Source organism: Phoenix dactylifera, chromosome 3, assembly GCF_009389715.1.
Source record: "Phoenix dactylifera cultivar Barhee BC4 chromosome 3, palm_55x_up_171113_PBpolish2nd_filt_p, whole genome shotgun sequence".
NCBI classification, from domain to species: domain Eukaryota; kingdom Viridiplantae; phylum Streptophyta; class Magnoliopsida; order Arecales; family Arecaceae; genus Phoenix; species Phoenix dactylifera.
The window spans coordinates 10,132,362-10,158,909 of NC_052394.1; the positions used below are offsets into that span (position 1 = coordinate 10,132,362).

At 34.5% G+C, this 26,548-nt stretch overlaps 1 protein-coding gene across 1 annotated transcript in view; it reads left to right on the forward strand.

Annotated features, from left to right (window-relative positions):
• LOC103722124 (nuclear cap-binding protein subunit 1-like) overlaps positions 1-26,548 on the forward strand; it is a 39,731-nt gene continuing 13,183 nt past the window's right edge. The window contains exons 1-11 of the mRNA XM_008812566.4: positions 1-172; positions 1,052-1,111; positions 3,723-3,779; positions 5,628-5,699; positions 6,078-6,140; positions 11,130-11,306; positions 12,065-12,190; positions 16,327-16,393; positions 22,243-22,442; positions 23,607-23,677; positions 25,068-25,152. Coding sequence (XP_008810788.2) covers positions 89-172; positions 1,052-1,111; positions 3,723-3,779; positions 5,628-5,699; positions 6,078-6,140; positions 11,130-11,306; positions 12,065-12,190; positions 16,327-16,393; positions 22,243-22,442; positions 23,607-23,677; positions 25,068-25,152 — 1,062 coding nt within the window. The 5' untranslated portion in view covers positions 1-88. The remainder of the gene's footprint in view (positions 173-1,051; positions 1,112-3,722; positions 3,780-5,627; positions 5,700-6,077; positions 6,141-11,129; positions 11,307-12,064; positions 12,191-16,326; positions 16,394-22,242; positions 22,443-23,606; positions 23,678-25,067; positions 25,153-26,548) is intronic.

The window sequence follows — 26,548 nt, forward strand, 5'->3', positions numbered from 1 at the left end:
TCTCTGGCTTCTCCCCGGTTCCCCTCTCTAAACCCCTCCGAACCCCAACCCCTTCCTCTTTTTCTCTTTCTCCCCTCTCGCTGGAGCGATGAGCAGCTGGCGGACGCTTCTGCTGCGGATCGGCGACAGGTGCCCGGAGTACGGCGGCACCACCGACCTCAAAGAACACATCGTAAGTGCCTCCTGCTCCTTCTCCTCTTCCACTTTTCTTTAGGAATTTTATGTTTTAGCCTTTGTTTGATTCTATTCTTGCCCTAGTTCTTCGAAGCTGTAGATTACGGTTGCTTGCTTCTTTCCCTTATAATAATTCCGTTGTTGTCATAGTTCTTGAATGCCCTAGGTTGCAGGAGGTTGCTGTCCCAAATCTTGTAAGCCCTCGACTATAGTAGCTTGTTTATTTTTCCTACAATCTCGGGCACTATTTGAGCTGAAAAATTGGTGGCAAAGAAGGTTTCGCTGCCAGATTTCATCTTGACTCCGTGCAAAGGGCTCAATTTTGGCGCCATTTTTGAAATACCACAAAATAAAATTGAGCAATAGCTTTTTTTTTTTTAATAACTGACAGCTCTTCACTGCGGGTGGGTTATGTTTAAAACATAGTAATCTTTAGCATTGTTTTTAGTTTTGCACGACATCATAGCTGAGGAAGTTGCTTTCAAGGGCCGTTGCTTAAGACATCATCATTGCAAATATGATTGCTCACTTGTTATGCTGTAATTGTTCTATACAATTTATTGTATGTTTACCTGTGTTCTAGTAATTTTTTTTTCTGTTTCTTCCTTTAATGCTCTTGGTGACCTTGTTTACTGGAGAGAGGGTATGGGTTTAATTGTTATGTTGATTGAAAACCTTTGCAAATGACTCCTTTGTTAGTATTTAACTTTATTCTAACATAAAACCACGAATATTTCATACTTTCAATGACATATCTCAATCATGCGAACTTTCTGTTGATCTAATCCAAGGATTGGCTGTATTGTAAACTCTTTTTCTCTTGTGTTCTTATATCAGTTGAATAAGTTTATGACTATCACTCTCTGTTGCTTCACAGGAAACATGCTATAGTGTAATATGGCGAGAATTTGAACATTCTAAAGATGGCATCTTTGAGGTAATATTGACTAAGTAAAAAATGCATAAAGAGCTGAATTACATCATTCTGCAGATTTTCTCCATAACTTGGAAATTTCCTTATCATTCTACATACATTTCTGCACAATTCTTTAATAGGAGCACATGTACTTGCTTTCACAAGGTGTTGTTGAGAAAAGAAATTGAGTTAAAATGTAACATAATACCAATTAGGTGGAAATTCTCAACTTCTAGGGTTTGGTTTGGGGAGCCTCCTAAGACATTAGCATGTTCCAGAAATCTGGATGGTACAACTATATTAAAGGAATTTTGCTTTTGAACTATATAACTAGTTCTCAAGGCCCACAACTTCCATAGAGTAACATTATTTGTCACGTTTGTCATCTTTTGAAAATTTGTTGACTTAAAATAATTCATTTTTTCTCATTGCATGCCATAGAACAAAAATGCCCAACTGTCAGCAGTGCCTAAATGAATTAATTGGCCATTAGACAGACAACTAACTTACATTCCTAAATTTCAGGAAGCACCTGTCAAAAGCAAAATATATTTATTTGAATGATCTTTTGGCAAGCAAACTGCTAAAACTTACTAAAATTGCAAATGTTTTCTAGATTCCTCACAAGCTTTAATTAGAATTCTGCAACGATATAGATTAAAATATTCTAAACCAAGGTAAATTTATTAGGTGATGCATATTATGCTTCTTTATCACATCTGTAATGGTCAGTGGTTTCTTTTCAAATTCATGCAAGTTTTCTTGGTTAACATGTTATGTTACTCTAATAGGTTGTCAAACAAATGTAAATGCATCTCTTTGGTTTATATCTTAGTTTATTTATGAAATTCTCACCACTTTTTATTTTTATTGTTATTTTTTTATATTTATGATTCATTAGCTTTTTGTTCGTATAATACAATTTTCCTGTGCCGCACCTAAGCGCCTGTCTTCTGCTTAACTATATGGTCCCTTGGCCACTTGAATACTGGAACTATGTTAGGTATTGCCTTTTCTATTATATGAATATGGCTCCATTTGGCAAAGCTTTTGGTAGGTTATAAAGCACTTATTGACTCTCCAAAAACACTTTTGGATGGTATAGTGGTGTTTGGTAAAAAAATCGAAAAGTTGTTTTGGCTTTGCCACAAAGCTAAAGACATCTATTCGGAAAAAGTTCTATTTTGAAGCTTCTGCCTAATAGTGCTTTCTAGCTAATTTCGGAAAGCAGTTTTGGTTTTAATAAATTTTTTCTAATAACCAAAATACTCACCAACAAATCTCATGATTACATCTTATATTATATCATATCATAAATATTATTATACTATACTATAATATAATATAATAAAAAATAATAAAATATTATATTATATTTTATTATTACATTATGATAGTATAATATGTTATATTAATACATAATTATAAGATAATGTATTTTTATATTATATTATAAGCATAACATAACATATTATTGCAATCATAATATTATATTATAATAATAATAGTTATATTATGATAATATAATATATTATTATAATAATATTATAATAATGTTATTATAATATACTATTAATAATATAACAAGATAATATATTAGATTAGATTACATTATATTATATTCTATTATATGATTATATTATAATAATATTATATTATGATAATATAAATATATAATATAATATAATGTAATAATACAATAATACGATCTAATATAATAATATTTAATAGTAATATAATGTTATATTATACTACAATATAATATAATCTATTATTAGATTAGATTCTAATTTGCTATATTATATTATATTACAATATTATTATATAATATTATATTATATATTATGTCATATTATAGTAATATTATACTATTAACAATACATTATTATATCATATCATATCGTATCATGTTATGTTATATTATTATGCTATAGTATTCAATATTATATTATATTAAATTATAATAATATTATACAAAATAATAATATTTTAATATGTAATAATATGTAATACTTTATTGTATTATACTTCACTATGGAATACTATGCAATATCCTTTATTGTCATTTTATCATACTAAAAGCACTTTCTCATTTTGGTTACCAAACATACGGTAAAGCTTCATAGCAATTTAGAAGCATAGTTACTAAACAACAAATAGCTTTCTATGAAAACTCTACTTCCAAAAACTCTACTTTTCGAAAGCTTTACTTCTAAAAGATCTAAAAGCTCTACCTACCAATAGTAATCCCAAACATGGCCTATATCTTTTAAATGTTACCAACTTGTATGTGAAGGAGCTTGAGAAGAAAGTATTAATTAGAACAATTATGATGCCACTGTAATGCTTGATATCATGTATTCGGGTCCGGTATCTTTTTCGATATGATCATCCATATTTTTCACTATAAAGTAATTATCTCTCAACAAACATGGACTTAGCTTAAATCCACCAGAAGGTTTGATGTTAGTAATGATTGCTTGTAATCTGTGCTTGTTGTCATTAAGTTCAATCTTAGAGAAACTAAAGTTCATAGATGTGTTAATCTGCTTCATAGGATTAGTATCAATACAACTATTCTGAGATTTGCTAACATTTGAAGTACTAATGTGGGTCCTGTGGATTCAAACAGCTCCTTCTTCAATGTGCTGAACAGCTACCACACAAAATTCCTTTGTATGGAGTACTGGTATGGTATTGTTTTGGTTTTCTTTATCAAGTGTTAGAAATTAATCTATAATATTTTTTAAAGATGCTTTTAATTATATATATATATATATTTATAGGATATTTTTGTTGCATCTTACTTCTTTGAAGAGTATGTTATTTCAGCAGTTCCTTCATGCACATAAGATTAGTGATTTCCTCCATCAAAATATTCACCTTTGATGGTCCTTTAATTAACATGCAAAACAATCAGTACCGTAACTTTAATTATTATACTACATTGGGATCCTTAGGCTTGATTGTGCATTTAGGTTGATTCATTTTCCCCATTTAGATTTGTTTAAATATGCAATGTATTTAGTTTCTATTGTTGATTTTAGCCAGCTGTTGGTTTCAGTACTTAAGGAATGTCTAGTCGTCAATCTTTCTTTAGGTTCCTCTTGCACTTACCAGCAAGTAACCTTCTTAAAGGCAATTCTCAAGCAATCCTACTCTTGATTATGGTGCTCTTCACCATCCATTTCATATCTGTGGGTACTTCAATGCATGTCTTCATACTCTTCCTGCTTTGCCTGCTAAGTATGTTTTGTTTCGAACCCTAAGGATGCTTTTTAATTGCTGTCTAGTTGATTAGCCTCCTCAAATGGTGCAACATTGTATACCTCTCTTCTTGCACTTGCAGTGTGTTTCTTTAGTTTGGAAATTACATTACAACCAAAGCAAATAACCATCATCCAGATTTCCAATGGAACTTGGCCCCCACCTATGTGGCTATGATCCCACCATCCTTATTTCTCTGACTGATGGTTGAACTTGCAAATGTTGGCAACAAGTTTTTAGGTGATAGAATATGTGAATACTAAAATTTAAGGACAGAAACAGGTAGAAAATGCTTGATATGAGAATGAAAAACTTGTAATTTGCACTTCAGCAGAACCTATTTGAGCCTATAGCCTTTTACATTTATTGACGTGATTATTAACTTGATAACTAAGTTCATAATCGATTATATTTCTACTAATTTATCTAGATTGTTACCTATTTACTGCCTTGATGCCCATGCATATTTCTGCAGGTCATTACACACATTAGTAGCTCATTAATAGATAATGAATTGAAAATTAATTTTTCCATGATGTTTATTTTAATTTTATAAATTCTTATCGGAAGTCGCTTTTAGTTAATATCGAGTATAAACAAGAAATTTAAAATAATTACTTTATGGAGGACATCCAAGTTCCTTTTAAAGCAACTATAGTCACCTTCTTTCAGGCACAGATGATCGGATTCTTGTTTACAAATTTGGATTTTTTACAATGATAAGAGCCAGAAACATCTAAACCTGTTTTTACCTCTTCCTATATCTTAATGGTCTTAATTGATATCCTTTTTCCTTTGTTTAGTAAGTTCAAACTGTGGATTATGTTATAAATGTGCTTAGGAGTTTGTGGAGGTGCAGAATCCACTCTACCTGCATGAAATACATAAGTTCAGGTAGTTTCAAGTTCAACTTATATACATAATTTTCATACAAAACGGCAAATGTCGAGGGCGATGCTGTAGTGTTTTGCAATGGTTTGCTCTGGTGTTGGTAGACTAGATAATGTGCCACTATTATGTTGGCATTGTGTGATTCAGATGTCACTGTACATTGTTTCCAATAGTGAACAGTGTAAGAACTATTGATTGCTCATTTGTGTGAAATGCCTGGTTTAGCTGTCTTATTACAAAGGGGTTTATTACATGTTAAAATTTCATTTGTAAAAATAACCTTCTTGCTTATGGCGCTATATTTATGGCAAGCATTAAGTTTGTGACGTAGCATACTAAGTTTTGTGTTATTTGCAAATTTTAATGTCTTTACCTTCAGGTTGGTCTGATAAACTTAGAAAATGAGGACTTTGCTAAGATGGTGGTAGATACCACACATTCTAGCTTACAGGTAAATTTGCTTCTTCTTGGTATCTCTTACTTTTTGTCTTAAATGTGTGCTTCCATTTTTTTTCAATGATTGCTTCATGAAGAATTTTAACTAAAAATATCACCTGTAAAGAAGATTTGAAACCAGTATGATTTCAGTCTAAGCATAGGCTGTACATCTTAATTGAGTGATTTTTAAGAAGACCTGTTTTACTTTTTTTGTTTTAGTATCTCAGATTGGGCAATCCACAAGTGCTGCATTAAGATATGCATTATCATTACATGAAACAGTATAGTTACAGCTCAGTTCCATGTTTTCTTTAATGTATTTTTTTCCTCAGAAAAATTAACAAATAAGTTAACTTTGAAATTTGGCAATTTTGTCTGCTAATATTTCCAGGATGCATTATATTCGGAAAATTGTAACAGGATTCGTCTTTTGTTGCGGTTTCTCACAGGACTGGTAGGTTCTCCGAATCAAGCTATTTTTGTTTTGGTCTATAACAGTTATTATGTTGTTGCTGATTGCCTGCAGTATTCCCTTTTCTTGTGTTTTTTCTCTTCTTTGAATTAGCATCATGTTACATCAATTTGCATCAACTAGTGGTTTTTTTTTAAAAACTGGTGGCTGTAACTTGTTTTTTCTTTAAGAAGTGTCATACTACATTTTGTCTAGATGACTGTTTGGGTCCATTAAAGAAGTATATATATACTTAAATAAAACTGTTATTATTTTTGTTAGATTTACACTATAACTATATTTGCCTTTGCTCGGTTGGTTATTGTTATGATGTCTTCTGGCTACTGCTTGTCTCTTTATTGCAAGGAAATTGGACATTCGTCTCTTGCTTTTAGTTTCATTTTTTTTGTTTTCTTTTTTTTTTCCAGAAATTACTCTGGTGCATATCTGTTTAACTAGAAAGTTTTGCTGCCTAAAGAGATAGGTTGTCATGTTTGCAGTGACCCAAGTTTTTTTCTTCCAGTTATCAGTTGGGAATATCAGTTGCATACTAATAGACTATTTGTGGCGCATGCGTACGCTGATGTTATGAAAATACCCCACTAAACTAGTTAGTTTGACTGGAACCATGTATACATGTCCAAGCATGCATAAATACATGCATACACATATACATGCATGTATGCAGACATGCATCGTACATATATGTATGTATGTGTGATATATGTATGTATACACATATACATATACACACATACATACATACATACATACGCACATACATACATACATACATATATATATATGTATATATATATATATATATATATACACATATATGTACATATATATGTATATATATATATAAAGTGGATATATACATCTATATATATATATATACATACATATATATGTACATATATATGTATATATATAAAGTGGATATATACATGTATATATATATATATATATATGTATGTATGTATGTATGTATGTATATATATAAAGTAGATATATTCATATACGTACATATATAACGTCTATATACATATATGTATCTGTGTGTGTATATATGTATGTATGTATGTACGTACATGTATATATGTGTATATATATGTGTGTATGTATATGTATATATACATACATACATATACATATGTACATATATATATGTGTGTGTGTGTGTGTACATACATATATGTGTGTACATACATACATATATATGTATACATACATATATATACATATATGTATATACTATATATGTATGCTTACATATATATATTGTATTTATGTATATAAGTATATACATACATACCTATGCATATACATACACACACATACATACATATACATACATACACATACATACACAGATACATACACACATACATACACATATATATATATATACCGTTTCAAGTCCTGGACTCCAAACCAACCCAAGTCTGCAGAAGAAGGGAGCCAATTTATATACAAATATGTGTGTGTATATATGTATATATATACATTTATATATATATATACATTTATATATATACATGCATATATACATGTATATATACGTATATATATACACGTATATATATGCGCGCGTGCGGGGGGGGGGGTTCGAAGAACACTTCAATGGAAGAGTTGGGAAGGTTCTCAGGCCTTCCCAACTCAACATATATAAAAAAAAGAGACTGAGTTGGGCCGAATCCAGACTCAACATATGTAAGAAAAAGAGACCAAGTTGGCTCGAATCCGAATTGAATCGAACCGGTTCCAACCAGTTCGGGTTCGGAACCAAACCTAGGGGTGGCAATCGGGTCGGGTTTAGACATAAATGGGTCGGGTCAGATGCAAGTCGGGTCAAAAAATCATAAACCTGAACTCAACCTGTTTATTAAACTGGTCATAAAATTACAATCTGAACCTAACCTGTTTATTAAATGGGTAACCCGACCCGACCCATTTAACCCGTTTAATAAACAGGTAACCCGTTTAACCCAACCCAATTCGTTTAACCCAACCCGACCCGTTTAACTATTAGACTTAAATTAGATAGTTAGCATATAAGCCATGAACAATGCCAAATAATTTACGATAAATCCACCAATATTAACATGGTTGAGCAATTTTTTTTTTTAAAATTTAACCAGAAATTAAAAAAAAGAAAACACGGAGAGGAACAAGGGGAGGAGAGAAATTAACAGATTACAATTTTCTTTTTGGAAAAAATAAAAAAAATGGAAACGGGAGCCCTCAAAATCTCTGATCTAGGATTCTAGGCGCCATCCCCAAATTTTTTTCTCTCTGGAAATCATCGACGGCTTCGATTCGGGCGGGGGGAAAAATCTGGAAGCCCTAGCTTTCGCCATGAATCAAACCATAGAACATAAAAACCAAACCATTTCCCTCCACTGGCATACCTGCTGCTGGACTCCGCAGTAGTCGCCGCTTTGAGGAAAAGATAGAGCACGCTCACGTCCTCCGCCGCTTTGAGATCCAGGATCCCCAAGATCAAGAAACAGAGATAGAAAGAGATGGCGGAAGGAAATAAGAGATAGCATGACTATACTACTAGCGGAGAAGGGAAGAGAACGCACGGATAGTGCAGGAGGCGGAGGCCATCGTCGTGGAGAAGATAAAGCAGTCACCGTCCGCTGGCGAGTCGCGAGACGACGAAAAGCCCCAAGAAGGCGGAAGCGACGTCCCAGGAACCCGTCGAGCCGCCGTGGTCGCCGTCGACGGGGAGGCGGAAGGAGTTGGCAAGGGGGAGGAGAGGGCGGAGGCGGAGGTCCGGAGGAGAGGAGACTAGGAGAGGGGAGAGGGATTGAGGGAATGGAGCTCGGGCGGCGCTCACAAAGACAAACCCTAAATGGCTAAACCTAAGGAGAAGTAACGCGACGCCTTTGCGATCCAATCAACCTCGCGGTGAAAGGCTGAAAGCAGACGGTGGACCTCGCGGTGAATGCGGGCCGAAGCGGGGAGTTGGGCCGAGGTAGGGAGTTGGGCTGGCCCTTATCTATCAGCCCAACAATTAAACAGGTTATACGGGTTAAACGGGTCAGAAATTTAAAATCTGTATCCGACCTAATTAATAAACAGGTTAAACGGATCAATCTGTTTACGATCCGAACCTGTTTAAGCCAAACCTAAACCTATTTATGGCGGGTCGAACACGGGTTGGGTTGGCGGGTCGGGTCATATTTTGCCACCCCTAACCAAACCCCACATTCGAACTGACTGGGTCCGCGCCGGGTCGGTTCGGTATGGTGATGTAGTCTTAGGACTCCATCTTATATATAGTTTATGTTTTTTATTGTTTCTGTGCTTTCCATCCAAAGCCATGTTTAGGCTTGGATTTTCAATCGAGTCATGTACTAGTACTGCTAAGCAAAAAGGGTCCACCTAGGTGTGATTGGAAGCCTAATCTAACTCCAAACCACCACATTTAATTGCTTGAGCCTTAGCCTTTATTCAATGCCTACGGTCATCACTCATCTCTAGGAACGACGGAGGATGGATGATAGTCTTGAAAATAGAATTGTGCATGTATGGAAGAGGGGGGAAGGAAGTTAGAAAAGAGAAAAAAATACGCAGAAATCCGTAGAAAACAACATAGAAAAAAATACTTTTCACGTGAACAGTAACCTGACTCGTTAATGTTCACGGAATAGTAACTCGGCCTATAAAAAGACAGGACAACAGCCAAAAAGAAAAGAAAGAAAAGAAGAAACCCTAGAAAGGTGAGTGTTACCGTGGGCAAAGCCCTGAGAGACCCTTTTTTTCCACTTTCATCCTGCTTTTTGACCTATTTCTTCTTGGAGCCACCTTCTTGACCCCATCATCCTTCATCTCAATACCTTGGTGGAGCGCGGTCTGAAAATTCTCATTGGATTGGAGGGACCAAACTCGCAGAGATAATTATCTGACTAGTTCTATCACCATCTTTGCCCAATCCTCGTTTCTTCGTCTATCAATCATTATCTCCACCTATCATAGTTACCATCGTTGTCATCTATCATATCTTTGGAACCCGAGTTTATTGGCAGTATAGTTTTTATTGTTTTGTTGTGGTTATTTTCAGTTTTCTGCTATATTTCATTGATTAGGCCTCATTAATAAGATATCTATCATATTCTGTTTTGCGTTCACATACCTTTATGATGTTCTTTTGGGATGAGTATTTACTGAAGTGTCTAATCAATCGCACCATATTTGATTATTATAAAATCAATCTACACTTGTAGTAATTGATTATAGGTTGCACCAAATGGCCCGAACCGGGTAGTTTGGCCCAGTTCGGCAATTCTTGTTGTAAAGGTAACCTGATAACCATTGTGCATTGATACAACCATGCTATTATTTTGTTCCTTAATTTGATTATTGTTATCTTTTTTACTGTTATGCTTATCTGACTTTTGACTGATTTTTGATTGCTTCACAAAAAATTATGCTAATCCAAACTCTTGTACTTTAAGTCAGTTTAATAGGATGAACCTGCTGCTGATTAAGAGAAAAACGCCATGCCAGCAACTTTAGTAGTTTACTGGCCTGTTTTGTTCTGAATCAATCTTGTATAAACTTTTTGACTTCCTATATTTCACCTTCATTTTCTCTATTTTATTCTAACCTCTTCTGCGTGATAATTTCAAACCAAGCTGCCAGTTGTAAACAATCTATATTGGACATTTGGCTGACTTGATTGAACTATGGGGCTCTAGGGATGTTCTCTTTCTTTGTTTTTTTTCCTCTTTTTTTCCTTTTTGTCTGTGCATATGAGCTATTTGGTGTCTTTTTTTCTTATTGCGTACACTAAAGGTTTTAATATACTGAAGCTGGAAATTGCTTCGATACTTCTTTTTTTTGGTTTGTTTTTTTGATTTTTTTTTTCTTATTGCGTACACTAAAGGTATTAATATACTTAAGCTGGAAATTGCTTCGATACTTCTTTTTTTGGTTTGTTTTTTGATTCTATTATGACCATTTATTTTTGGAGCGTAGATGTGCAGCAAAGTTATCTTGCCTGGTTCAATTATTGAGGCCTTTGAGACACTGTTGTCATCTGCTGCAACAACGGTGGATGAGGAGGCTGGAAATCCTTCTTGGCAACCACGTGCTGACTTTTACATCACTTGTATTTTGTCCTGTCTTCCGTGGGGAGGTGCAGAACTCATTGAGGTAATATTGATTTGGTGTCTAGAATGTTTTGGATCTGCATAAATACTTCTGGGTTGTAGAGCCTTTTTTTTTAGCATAATAACATTATATTTTAAATTTTATATCTTTTACTCTTTGAGTTAGATTTTTTGAAAAATGTTTTCTGATGTTCTCGAACTCCACAATTGTTAGTTGACTACTGTATGTACCTCAGTTTAATTTATCTGTCAATAGTCTCTCTTTTGTGATTACCTATGATGACTACTGAATTTGAGAAAAATCTGAAGATTTTAGGACTCCGCTAAAGGTGTTACTTTACTCCCTGTTTTTTGTCTGGTCTCTTGCTTGGGTAAATGGGATTCAAGAATTGTCAAAATTGTATTGTCGGGTTAAAATTGGGAGCACCTTCCATATTTTGCACACTAAAATGGTCATTTGCAACACACAATTTCAAAGGCCCTTGTGGTGAGCCATTCTTCTGTTAGCGGTCCTCCCTCTTCATTTTAAGTTTTCATTTGGCATTTGTAATCGATGGGAGAGATGTAACATTATTTTGCATATGCCTTCTTGACATCTTATTATCTATAAGAAATGCTTTGTTACAAAAAATATAGTTATCTATTTGCTTCTTACTAAATTATTTTTTGTTTGCAATTATGTAAAAAAATATATCAACAGTCTATCTTTGTTCTGTATTTTTTTATTGACGATACTATCCTAAAGTTATCCAAAAAATATTATCGTGTATTAGAAAATGACTGTGGGATTGTGTATTGTAGCAAGTTCCAGACGAGTTTGAGAGAGTCATGGTTGGTGTACAATCTTATATAAGCATCAGAAGGCGCACTCAAGACATTGGTTTCACAGTTTTTGATTCTGATGAGGACAAATTTCTTGAGGAAAAGGTACAACTTTATGAATCAATAAATGATTGCAAGTTATTGATTGCTTGCTTCAGTTAAATTATTGTGATTTCTAATTCTGCTGTTTTGCTTTTTTTAGATTTACAGTATGTAACTCTTCCTATTTATAGAATAAGTAAGAAAATTTTATGTGTCTTAAAAGTTGATTAGACTATATTATCTTAATGCATTCCCAAGATCTATAATAACACATTTCATATAATTAAATTGTTGGACGAAAGGGAGAGATGCATTTGGGATGTTATGTAATTGGCAAATGGTTTTGACCTTCAACCTGAAAAAAGTCACGGGACATTCAAAATGCCTTCAATCTGTTCAGACAGTTGGGCAGTAAAGAGTTTTGAGCACTTAAGTATATAGAAACGAGAATGTTGAAGAGATGTTTGTACAATTCAGAACCGTGGATCGAGGGATCATTGCATGAGGAGGAACTTGTAAGTAGCACCAGCTCAACACAAAGTGGCAGAGAACCAAAGAGATGTTATGGTGTGCATTTACTGTTGAGGTTTAGGGAGTGCTTGGTATGATATAGGGTAATATTTTGTTTGAAGGGGTAGGATAGAGAATGTAAGTCCTAAGACAAAATGGATGGAAATTGTAGAATGGATTGGAAACATCAGTAGTGACAGCAAATGTAGATCCTAGTGGGAACATGTGGAAAAATAATCTGTAATAATAGGGATGAATGATGAAGATGATGTAATAAAGCTTGCACGAATATATGGTATACAATGGCCCAGTCACAAGCATAGGACTGTTGAAAAATATCATGTACGTGCATGCATTCATTCTAGCACATCTATCACATTGTATAGTTACTACAAATTATTGTCAAGCAACATGGCTTCAGATCTGTGATGATTCTGTCTTTTCGGTATTTGAACATAGGTGAAAATCTTTGACATTATGTAAACTGATAAAACACACAAAAATGAATATTATCTCTGAATGATGTTATCAAAAGCTGAATTCTTGTGCGTATTGGCCCTGTACATAGAGCCGGTATGATTGAGGCTGGTAAGCACCACTTTTTAGTGAATTGAGCCCATATCATTCCATATCGAGGTGTACCAACCCTTCACCAGTCCGGTACTAAATGATTTTCTCTCTTTTCATTTTTTTGCATGGTTATGCCTAGGCGTACTACCCCCATATCACCCTTGTACCAAGTGTTGTACCATACTGGCCATCACTTTGACCCTTGAGATTTAAATCCCCAGATATTATGGTTCTATCCAAGGTTCGTTGTCTTAGTATTGGGCACTGTACGGTACCATCCTATTACAATGATGTTACACGGTACGGTACAAGATAGTGAGGTGTATCGAGTGTTAGTATGGTACGAGATTGTGTATCGGTTCGGTATTGATATGGTATGCCTAGTACGGTATGATACTGACTGGTCCGGTGAACCTTGGTTCTATCGGCAAAATTAATTGAGACGTGCTTTAAGACAGCTGGTGTTGTGTAAGGTGCATCAACTTTGCATTGGACATCTTCGTTGATGAATATTGATGAAATCAGGGCTGATATGGTTCAGAGATCAGGGCTAATATTTTTCAGTATTCATCAACAATCTTTTCTTAAAGAAATAGAATATGTATAGTATAGAAGTCTTATAAGGCCATGGATGGGCTGAACTTGGTAAAATTTGGTCCTCATGAACTTGCTTTTCATGTCGCGAAGTGTTCCCATTGGACACCAAAATCAATGATTTCTATATGGGTAAATAGAATATAGTAGATTATAATATTATTCTTGATATGTTGCTTATCTTTTGTGTTACCTAGGCATTTGTGATGAACTTGTAGAATCTGTTCCAGGTACATATCCGAATAGGATACACATCAGACACTTGGATACAATTTTTCTTTAGTTGCAGCTTAGTCATTGATTGGGAGTCAGACTCTTCAATTATTACTTTAACCACTATAATAGTGTTAAAAGTAAACTTTTGTTCGTTTCAGAAATTGGTCAAGGATGTGGGTGTCAAAATCACTTTATAGAATACAAATTTTGTCTAAAACCTTTCAGCTAACTAGGAAGTTTGAATGAGATATATATGTCAGGAGACTTTACAAGTAATATCTTTTAGTGTTTCTATAAATATTTAAATTTAAAAAATATAGTAGTTAAAATTAATTTTTTTTATGTATCCCCTTGCATCCTTTTTCCCCTTTTGCCAAGTCAGACACTTGGAATGTCTCTGTATCTGATTCTAATGACCAGGTCCATGCAATGCTATTGATCTTACTGTCATCAGGTACTTGGACATGTCAGAAAACCAATCCTTTCTTGACTATTTTTACCTAGATCTTATCAAGGATCTTTTTCTTTATTTCACAGTGAACATGATTTAGTTGTTGTCTTATGACAAGAATGTAGCAACATGTTACTAATGATAAGATTCAGGCGTCAGTTTTGATGCCTTGTGTTTTATTGCCCTTTTCTTGCATGAAATATTTTTTGGAGTTTTATGGTCTGTTGAAGAATCTAAAATGCATCAGTAATTTTTTTTTTCTTTTTCTAAAGATGAGAAAACATGTCTTCCAAATGTTTATCTCTAAATTGTATATGGTTGGATCTTGGATGTTTGACAAACTTCAATGTTCACTATACCTAATTGATATTCCTATCTTTCTTTTTGTGCAATATTCATATAATTTATACAGATGGACCATTATGGTGAATAATTTGATTGGAGTTTCATATTGTTATTTCTTTGGAAATTCAAGCCAGTCTTTCAGTTAGACTTCTACCATTTGTTTATTCTAATAAAACTTTGTGCTTTGTGTGAAATGTGGAATTTCATGGTTTTTGTTGGGAATTTGATGCATGCAATGTACTAGTCAAAGCAAGAGAAAAATTAAAAATAAGGTATCGAGTACCTACCACTGGCGTATTGTCATACAGAACAATGTCTCCCAATTGTATGCTGTTGACTCAATGAATCAAATGTTGATGAATAGCTAACACTGTGGATGCCAGTTCTTGAAAATGTGATAGTGCAATTGTATATCTGAATTTCTATGAAATCATTAGATCAGTGGAAATGGAACTTCCGCCAACTTGATACCCTTCCTAATTTCTTTGGTGGCTTAGTATTGGAGCCAATGTAACATAGAAGATTGGAGCCAATTTAACCTAGAAGATTGATGATAATGCAGGGAATGAGGAGACAGCGAGACATGTAAAAGGATTTGCTAAGGGAGGAAGAGGTTAATGTTTGACATCAATATGGAATGAGGGGAAATCAAATACTTCTGCATTACATTCTCATTTAAAATGTTGTCCACTTAAATATGTTTTTGTCCAAATCAATCTTTATATTCTACCTTAATCGAAGCTTTTCCATTCAAGTTTGTTATGCCTTTGCCATCATTTTGATTTCTTTTAGTGGGGGGTGACTCAAATTTAGGATGTGTACCATGCTTGATGTTAAGGGAATTGAGTTCTTAGCAACATGTGATGTACCTTCTGTGTTGTAGCATATTGAGTTATTTACTGTGTTATCATGATAATGTTTCTACACTCTCTTTTAGTCTTTGTGATAGCTTGGGCTTTACCAACCTCACTTTCTCATTTTGATCCTGTGCATTGTCTACTTTGATAATCTTCTTGTTGCTTGATAATTATATTTATGTAGCACATAGATAAATCCTAAGTTTGCTTCATTAGGAGTTTTTGCTCCTGTATTTTTTTCTATGTTTTTATAATGCTCCATCTTTAGCAAGTCATTGTTTTGTATTCATGTTGGATAGGAGCATTGGGGCTTAACTTTAACTTCATCAAGATCTTTTTTGCTTACCAGATATGTTAGAGCCTTCCAATATCTCAAATTGCTTTGGGCTGTGAAAGTTTAATGAATTTTTTTTTATGCTAATTGCTGTAGGTGTTTCATTATTATTACTATAGTAAAAAATTCATGTTGTGTTAAGCTGAAAGCAGTGCATGTTGGAGGGTATTATGCATATCCTTTTGTTTACATATGAAAGTCTGTAAATTTATCTGCACATTTTTTTTTTAAAATACATGGAAATACTGACATCGATCTCAGTATACAAGTAGAAATAACTTTGCCATTGTTTTATCATCATTCTACCAATTTATCTATTCAGGATTTTCTAGAAGATTTATGGGATTGTATACAAGTTCTTTCGAACAATGGATGGAAAATTGATAGTGGTATGTGCTTTTGTTCTTTCTTCTCTTAATATCATCTTAAATTTAACAACATTTTTTATGTCAAGGTGTTTCAGTTTTTTTTATTATGCTAGTTGAGTAAAAGGCTTTGTGATTGTCTGCCTAATAATTATGCTAGTCTACTAGTTAATATTGTTGAAATGGACATTTTTTGTAGGGCTTGCTTGTGATTGAGAACAATAAATGTTCCACTATATTGAAGCTAATATATGCATTATACATACTAATATTTTAGTCAGTGATAAGGACATTGGAAGGTGAAAAGGATTGAACTTTGCAAATTCAACCCAGTATCGGAAATTTGAACAACCTTGGGTGCTCAATGCTAATTAATCCACTCTTTGTAATTGCATCGACAAGGTTTTACTCCCTTATGAGAATCAGTCTATAAAATGTAGTAAAAGCGCCTAGGGAATGATTAAGTGGAAGATGAAGCCATGAAGCCGACAGCCTTGTCATGATGCGAGGTGTGACCTTATACTAGATAGATTCCCTCACTCTTGTTTATCTTGTACAAAATGGTAAGTCGTAGAAGCCAGATGATCAATCATCAATTAGTGGTATTGATGTCCAGCTGGGGCCAATATAGGTCCAAAGCTATGAGCTAGGACATGGAAGAGAAGATAGGTGTGTGAATTATGCCCTCTCATCATAATGAAGAATACAATAATGAGCCACAATGCCACACAATGAATTAAGTGTGACCATATGAATGACATGCACATTATTTGATTGGGAGATGGCTAAGTAAATGACAACATTTAGATTTAGAGTGGCTTGCCTTCTGCATGACAAATGGATAGCATGTTGATGCTATGGCAATGGGTACCCTTAAGGAGGCAAGCGTAAGATAAATATAGTGAAGGGGATCAATATGCTTAATTTTAAATTGGCATTGAATGAGTTCTTTGAGATGGTTATGTCTGGATATTATGTGTTAGAAACTTCTACCTGCTTTAGACTCTCACTCTTGCAATTACACAGGATTTTTAATGCTTCTAAATTATAATCATCCTTCAACAAACAAACTTTTTTCGATGATCAGTAATGGCAAACTCTTTTATTTGGGGCGCCAATGTCCCATGGGGTTCTGCATACATTATGCAACTTCAAAATCAGTTAGAGGAAAAGTAACAACTATCAGACAAGTAAATAATTAGTGACTTATGTAATATTTGATATTACTTAGTAAGTATATGCTTCCCAGGGGCATGTGAGGCAAGCTTCCCTTTATTGCCACTCCTAATAGTTCCAGCTACCTATGTCTAAACAGTACCACCAATTAGTGTATCATCATCATGAGTATTGTGATGCTGTATGAATGTCATAAAGCCTAGAGAGCTTCATCATGATTGTTAAGCCATGTTTAGAGCAAAGATATCCCATATGATGCATAGTTGACTTGAGAATAGATTAGAGAAATGGCTGATGGAAAATGCTTATAGTGATCTCAGAGTGAAGGATAAACATATTAAAGGGAAAATATAATATTGAGGATCGTATTGAACTCCTTAAAAAGCCAAATTTTCAGAATAGGACATGAAATATATAAAATATCATGAAATGTAAAAAATATTGCTAAAGTTAATGGTTTGTAGGGGTAGCAATCAGATTGGGTCAGGTTGGCAGTTGGCTATAGGTTAGGTCAAAATTCTATCAACCCGAACCTAATCCATTTATTAAACGGATTAAAAATCTAGACTCGAACCCGATCTTTTTATTAAATGGTATCCTGAGCTTTTTATTAAATAAGTAACCCGACCTGGCCTGCATAACCCATTTAATAAACTACTCGAATTTGATTAAATAGGTTAAATAGATTGGTCATGGCATGATCCAACTATTAAATGGGTTAAATAGGTCAGAGGTCTATATTTGAACCCGACATATTTAATAGACAGGTATAGGTGAGTGGACCTGTTTATGATCTAGACCCTGTATGCCAAATCTGAACTTGCTTAAAGCGGGTTGGTTGCAGGCCGGTTGGTGGCTTGAGTCATAAATTGCCGCCTCTATTGATGTGAAAGAAAAAAAGAAAATAAATGGTTAAGGAATTGGAAATGAGTTGGTTCGGCCGGTTAAAAATCAATTCTTTAGGAGATGCAAACTTGAAAGACAGATTGAAATTGAAGATATCAAAACAAAAGGAATACTTATAGTCATTTGGCAACATAAAAAGCCGACTTCACCTAAACAGTACCAAAAGCTACTGTGCCAAGCTAGAAGTACAATTCTTGGATATAAGCTACATAACTGCAGTGGAGTTATTGGAATGTTGTGTTAACACAGTGAAGTAATAATAGGGGCAAATTCCTAATCCTAATTAAATATACATATATATATATATATATATATATATATATATGTATAGATAGATATATGTATTATATATGTGGATATATATTTGTAAAAATACATGTGCAAATGCATGCAGAATCACCAAATACTCATATATTATAGAGAAAAACAGATGCTTCGTAAAATGCTAATATTGATTTCTAATTCATTATTAAATACATCAACTAAGGTTTTGAGAATCTTTTCGAATTTCTTATCCAATCAACCTTAGAAGTTAGTCAGCAACCCTGGAGACTACAATGAACATCTGGTCTGACCACTATTTTGCACGATGGACTATGCGATTGCTTCTAATAAGAGGGATATTGAGAAACAAAGGAGTTCAGAGAGAGGAGCGGTTCTGGGTTTGCGGAAGCCAAGTAGCCATTCAAGGACCAGGATTACTTTGGTACTTTTATGAGCAATGGTTCAATCCAACCATTCATGTATAGTCAAAGGTCAAGAATGGCTAAATTGTTTGTCTAATAAAAAAATTAGGATAGGAAAATGCCCGAAAACGAGCTTTTGAACTTGTAGTTATGAATGGTGAAGATAGGAGATAAACAGTACAAAAATTTTATTGGCACTCTATAAAACATAGTTGGATTCATCAAGACAACTTTTACATGTTCAAAGCAATAACAGCCCATACAACTTAAACTTTCCTAGTTTATTCCAAGCAATTTCTTAATCTAACTTTTCCTCTCAAACTACTACAAATCCATGGGTATTATGCTATCTTGTTGATTACCTCTGCATGACTATTCCCCTTACAAAGATCAAATACCACTGCAATCTTCTAAGCAGACTACTCTTTTGAGCTCTAAACACCATCTCGCAGATATAGCTATTTACTCTCCCCTAAAAAACTATAACCATATAACTTATCCAATTATAACACTAACTTTTGATTTTTGAAAACCCATTCAAACTTTCAAGAAGCTTTTGGAATTTATGGATACTTTTTATGTTCTAACAAGAGGAACAACCACAGATTGGCTATAATGTGAAACTGGGATTAGATGAATTAATAGTGAAGTGGAGTAGAGAAAACAAGATATATAACGTTGCAGGATAAAAGAATAACTACAGGAAACCTCCATTCTTACAAGTTTACAACATTTCTTTATGTAAAATAAATAAAAATAACTAAATAAATAGAGACCTGACCTAGCAATCTTCTACATTGGCCATCGGATCCTCTGTCAATGGATCTAAGACATTTATTCTAAGTATTTGTAATCTCAAAAAAAAACTAATATTCTCTATTCCATTAAGACAACTCTTACTAGGTGATTGGGTGGGGTTTGGCAGTTGGCAGATGAGGGTGAGAGGTATTGGTAAGAAGCATGGTTGGAGTAGGCAAGAGTGAAGCGGAAGCGGTTTCGGACATGGAATAATGGGACTTAAAAGAATTATGTGAGGGTTTTGGTTGGCTTGAGATAACTCTCATTTGAGAGTTGAGAGTGGAAGGAGATTTCTTCTTTTGGTCCCTCATCATTTATAGGAGTGGAGGAAGTGAAATCCATCTAGGATTACTATCAGGTTGGAGTTGGAGTAATGCAAGGAGTTGTAAGGGATTATTAGTAAATTAGCAAAAATGTGTCCTATCGAATTGGAAGGTTTTTTATTATTATTATTATATTATGTGTTGTTATATAGATGACTAGGATTGACTTGATAAGATCATAACGCTCCAATTTTGGTTCTTGTTAGATATTTATTGGCACTTTTATATATAGTATATATGTAATATATATATAGTATATACATGTGTATAAGCAAGGAATGCTGAACCGGTCCGTACCGGCCGGTTCAGCTCGTACCGAACCGGTCCGTACCGGCCGGTTCAAAAATGGCACCATCCCGTACCAGTCCGTACCGGTCAAAACCGGTCCGAACCGGCCCATATCGGCCCCCGTATCGGCATGTACCGATCAGTACCGGCTAGGCTAATTTTTTTTGGGCTTTTGGAGACCGAATCAGTGGTACTGGTTCGAACCGGTCCAAACCGGTACTGAATCGGTTCGGTGGCCGACCGGTACGTCTACCGGTACCGGTTCGGTGATCCTTCTGTGTGTGTGTATTATATATATCTATATCTATATATATATGTGCATGTATATGTATATTTACACACACACACACACACACATATATATATATATATGTATACATATGTATGTGTGTATATATAACACATTCATATGTATGTGTACATATACATAAATATATGTAATACATATATACATACATATGTATGTGTGTATGGATGCATGCATGCATGTATTTATTTGTATATATAGGGTGGATGAGGATCCGATTGGCCAAATTTGAAGTCAGGTTCTTGTTAGATGAAATCGAAAGATGGGAATCCAACACTAACGATTTGAGCTGTTGGATGTGATCTACTACCTCTCAACTGCTTATAAACCAAAAATCATCTGATTTGGAGCCTCTTAGCCTATACATGCATGTAAGGAGAGAGTGGATTGTTCATGGTTGTGGTTATCATACTCATCTAATGGATAGTTTTGGAGTGGGCCATGCAAAGTTGGATTGCAGTAGTGAGGTCCTATATGACCCATGTATGAATCATGCTTGGCCCCATAAATATGATATTCTTTTTCCTTCTTTCAGAAAATGTCTTGTATCTCTCTCTCTCTCTCTCTAAATATGGCATCTTTTCCTTTCTAGAAATATCTCTAGTGAACTTCTCTCTCTCTCTCTCTATCTCTCTCTCTCTCTCTCACACACACACCCCCCAATATGCTCTCTCTAGCTCTCCCCTCTCCCATCTTTTTTTTTTGAAAAAAATACCATGCATAGCACTTGCAAAATACTAGTTAAATATAATGAATATATAATTATCTATGTGTACAATGCATATGATAGAAATCTAGTCTGCTTTAAATGTGGGTGTATATTGTCAAAAATGCTAAACTAACATCACACCTGATAAGAAAACCTGAAAAAATAAGGGTTATGCCTGTTTAGAGGTGAAGGATCAGGTGCCTATGTACAACGGGAAGTTCTGTGAGCCCTAATTCTGATTTGTTTAGCATTTATTGTGAAGGTTGATGTTAGTTTGCATGGGCCTTGTTTATACAGGTAAGGTTATTGAATTTTTAGTTAATTTATATCCATCATAATTATTTTATTGTTTATGTCACTTCCTCTACTTTTTTTTTTTGTTATATATATGTTCCTTGAGGACTTGTTATTTACTGAATTGTGATATAACCTAATTATAAATAAAGGTATGTCTTTTTAATATCTTTTCCTTCCAGTTTCTCTGGATGCATGTGTTTTTTTTTTTGTTAACTTGTTTTTTAGGGGGAAGGGGGTCGTGACATTGAGTTTCCAAATGTGTTCTATCTGTCTGTTTTATATTTTAAGTACATCAAGTGAATATTTCTTGCAATTCCTCTGACTCTATCTATTTGCTTATAATTGGTGGCTACTAATCTAGTCTCCCTTATAATCTCTTCCAGTTCCAAGACCTCACTTGTCTTTCGAAGCACAGTTAGTAGCTGGAAAATCTCACAGACTTTCTTCTATCAGTTGCCCTGAGCAACCTGAACCATCAGATTTACATTGTACAGTCTCTAGAGGGAAAGAAAAACATAAAGCCCAGTTGAAGTATCCTCAGAGGCTTCGCAGGCTTAACATATTTTCTTCAGATAAAACTGAGGTAACTTCCTTGGATTTATGAATGTTTTGTGGGTTGTTGCTTCTATTGGATCAGAAAATTGCTTTAAATGAAAAACCATACTAGTTTTGAGTTTTCACTTCCCTGACATTCTTGTCTATATCAAGTTTAGTCGAAGTATAAATTGGTTAAATAATGGGCAGTCTTTCACTACCATATTTTCATAGCATAGCAGTTGTCCCTTGAGGGGGAAGATATCACTTTACCATGTGATCTTAGAGGGGAGCTCTCAAAGCTGTGCTTTCATGATAATTTATTAGTTTCGCAATACTTGCTATCAAGGTCCGCCGTACCGGTACCGGTGGCCGGCCGGACCAGTACGGTACCGGTCCGGTCCGGTACGTACCGGCTGGTACCGGTCCCGTACCGGCCGGTACGCGGTGGTTTCAAAAACCATAGCGCGCGGCGCTGTGGTTCTAAAAAAAAAAAAATCATACCGGCCGGTTCGCACCGGTACGAGGCCGGTACCGGCCGGTACGGGCTCCGAACCGGCCGGTACGGGCTCCGAACCGGCCGGTACGGGCCCGAACCGGCCGGTACGCACCCGTACCGGCCGGTTCGGATAAAAAACCGGAAAATATAAATTATATAATTTCGTTCTTCTTATATAAAGTTTTGTAAGCAAATATAAGCAGTAAAGCTATTAAATGCGTTATGAGTAAAAACTCACGCAACATTGCTAACTAGTATGAAAAAATTAGGGGTCTTATGAGACATGCAAGAATAACCACAGTGTGCTATGAACATGATAACTTTTTTTATCTAAATTGTAAAGGATATCATTGCAGTTTCCTGCAATTATGGTGTTTGGGTCTTATGTTGGACCATTGGTTTAGTATACCTGGGGCTGTTTGCATTTCTTCTCTATAGACTAGTGACTAGAGGGAGGATCAAGTTTGTTCGAGTTATTTGCTTTGTCATTATTTTCTTTGTGCCTTTTGTTTCACATAATCTTTTTATAATCTTCCTGTTGCTTATTTGAACATTCAATGATCTTTACTATCTTCTTAGTTGACACATTTTCTGGAATGACAAACACATGCTTTGCCTCATCAATTACAATATTTTATCGGTTTTTTTTTTTTCAATTTGGAAGTATAATAATCATATCTTCTCTTGTTCTAATGCTTTTTTTGTGGATGGCAGAACATGCAACCAATTGATCGTTTTGTTGTTGAAGAATATCTGCTGGATGTGCTTCTTTTCTTTAATGGATGGTTTGTAAATGCCACTTCTTTTTCATATTTAACACCATGGCCTATGCTTTTGCTGAAATTTTAATTTCCATCTCAATTTTGACATGTTATCTCTAATCTTTATTATTGGTGTACAAAAAATTCTAAATTTTCTAGTCAGATCATTATTAGCTAAAAACTTGATTGGTAGCTGTAATCTTTATGAGTACTAATTGGTGTACATAAGAATGCTAGAGTTTCTAGTTGGAACTCCTTGTATATATTTTATTAGGTAAAGAACTTTTATTTTCTTAATTTTCTTAGCGCTACAGTTGTGACAAATGATATGAGGTTGATTTTGTGCTCATTGGCCGATTGACATGAACAGAATTTCAAGGAACATGCCCTGTAGAATAAGGTTTATTTTGTATCCAACATACTTCCAGCACATGTAATGCACATTCAAAGAATTTCTCTTCTGCCTTGTACTTAGTTGTGAACAGGTTTTCACTGAGGATCCAACGCCTGGATCATCTTGATTTGCTAATTTGGAAATTGAAGAACAAAGAAATAAAGACAGGAAGACTTTGGAGTCCAGCACACATGCTGGACTTGGGAGTTTTCCCTTGATATGTTGGGATAAATTGATTGGTTTTTTTATTAGTTGATTTCAGGTAAAAAGCTAATTGGAGTAAATCTACCATACTGCAACACAACTCTGATTTTGTATATGCACTTGTGTTTAAATCTTTATTTCTTTGGCGATCATTACCCATCTTTTTACCAGACCTGAACAGAAATACTGTTCTAGAATTTGATATCATGTAGAACATTCTCTTTTAACTTCATTTCACCTGCTACCATCCATATTTTAGTGGAAACTTTTTCTAGGTATGCCTAACGACTTACATCTTAACGGATGGTTAACATCATTTAGAAATAATGTTTTTGTACTGTGAGGTATTCAGCATTAGTTGATGATGCATATTTCTTTAGAAAATATATTTGGTGTGTCATTGTAATTTTTCTGCCACTGTTTATTATATTTATGTCATGTTTAGTTACCTACAATTCCTCTTCTAATTCCATAAATTTTTGTTTTATTTCTGCTACCATATGGATGCCATATGTTTCCTGCGCTAATGTGAGAATATTATTAATAGTATCACTAGTAGCCTATCATGACATGCTAAAACCATGCTGGCTTTAAACATCCATGCTTGAATTGGCACGACAATTCTATTTTCTCATGTAATGCATCTTTTTGACTATCATTGGATAGCTTTAATCCTTTGAGGCTGAATACCTGCAATCTCACATTTCCATTGTGCAACTTATATTATTCACTTTTATTTTAGATGGGTTGCTGCAATACATTTTATGTATACATATAATTTAAACTGTTGCAATTATCTGTTTCTTGGAAAGATAGCCGAAAGGAATGTGCTTCGTGCATGGTTGGTCTGCCTGTACCTTTCCGCTATGAATATCTGATGGCAGAGACGATATTTTCTCAGGTACATCTTTGTGTTTTCTCATATAAGTTTACTCACTTCTAGCTGTGGTTCTTCAATGTCATTGATTGCCCAAAACATTTCTGATTTCTGTTTATTTTTCTAGAAAATTCTCTGTTTGTGTTTTTAGAAATTCATTTCAAGTTCACCATATGTGCCTTTGTCGCAAATGCAGAAGGGTTAGGACTGCAATAGCACTTCATGTGCCTAGTGTAAAAAAGAAGAAAATCAAATGGAAGAGGGAAGAATGAAGTTAAGAAACAGAAATAATAAGAAAAGTGTTATTTACAGATTCAACTACAAAATATGAATAGATAATGGCATTACCTCAAGGAAAAGTATACTATTTCAATCAATGATATAACATAAGATTCTTGTCTGTTGTTAGCGCTATATCTGTTGATAGCATTTAGGATTAGGTCATGGTATGCCGTACCCGTACCGTACCGGTTCGGTATTGGTACGGGTGGTGTACTGACCTTCGGTATGCAAAAAAAAAAAAAAATTTCGTACCGTACCGTATCGATACTATACTAGTGTGGCACCGGTACAGGGTCGGGTACCGGTACGGCGAACCTTGATTTAGATCAATGTTCAACATGAACTTAACAGTGTGCTAGGACTTCTTCAACCTGTACTGGCCCATAAGAAGTCTTGTATCATTAAGAGACTTTTATTAGGTTGAAAACATTAATAACAGTCTGGCAGCTCTTTTCCTTAACCTTCCTCTAGCATTGAGGATCCCAACTAGTGTCGAAATTGGTGCAAAATCTTAGCTTCCTGTCAGATATCAAGCTAGATTTTGGGGTCCATTATTGTGAAACGAAACCTGCAATTCTATGTTAGCTTTGAGATTGCTTCTTACAAGCTAAAACTGACATATAGATACTACATCATGTCTCTAGAATGGTAGCTAGCTTATTTTCTTCAGTATTCTGAAATTTAAATTGCATATGCAGAATTGTAAGAGTAAGATTAAGCACAATATTGTCGCCAGTTTTTGAATAATTAGGCTTATTGAAATTGTTTCATACAAATTTATGTTTTTAATTTTGCATGACATATGATTAAACCAATTTTTTATAGTATTTGACCACCTTTTAATCCCTAGTGTCTTATTATATTTTACTGATTTCTATATATAAAATAACTGTAAACGGCGCGAACTGTAGTTGAGTGTCACATTATCCAGTTTTCTTTTACTGTTAGCTCAAATGATGACTCAACTCAAATTTTGGCTACATACAACCTGGACCATGCTCTGAGAGGCCCTTCTCATTATAATATGATGGCATAATTGGCTCTTTTTTTTTTTTTTTAAAAATTATAGGTTGAGATGATGAGAACTGTCTTATTAGAGGAGATGCTTGATTAAGTGATATTAACCTTCTCTCAAAGG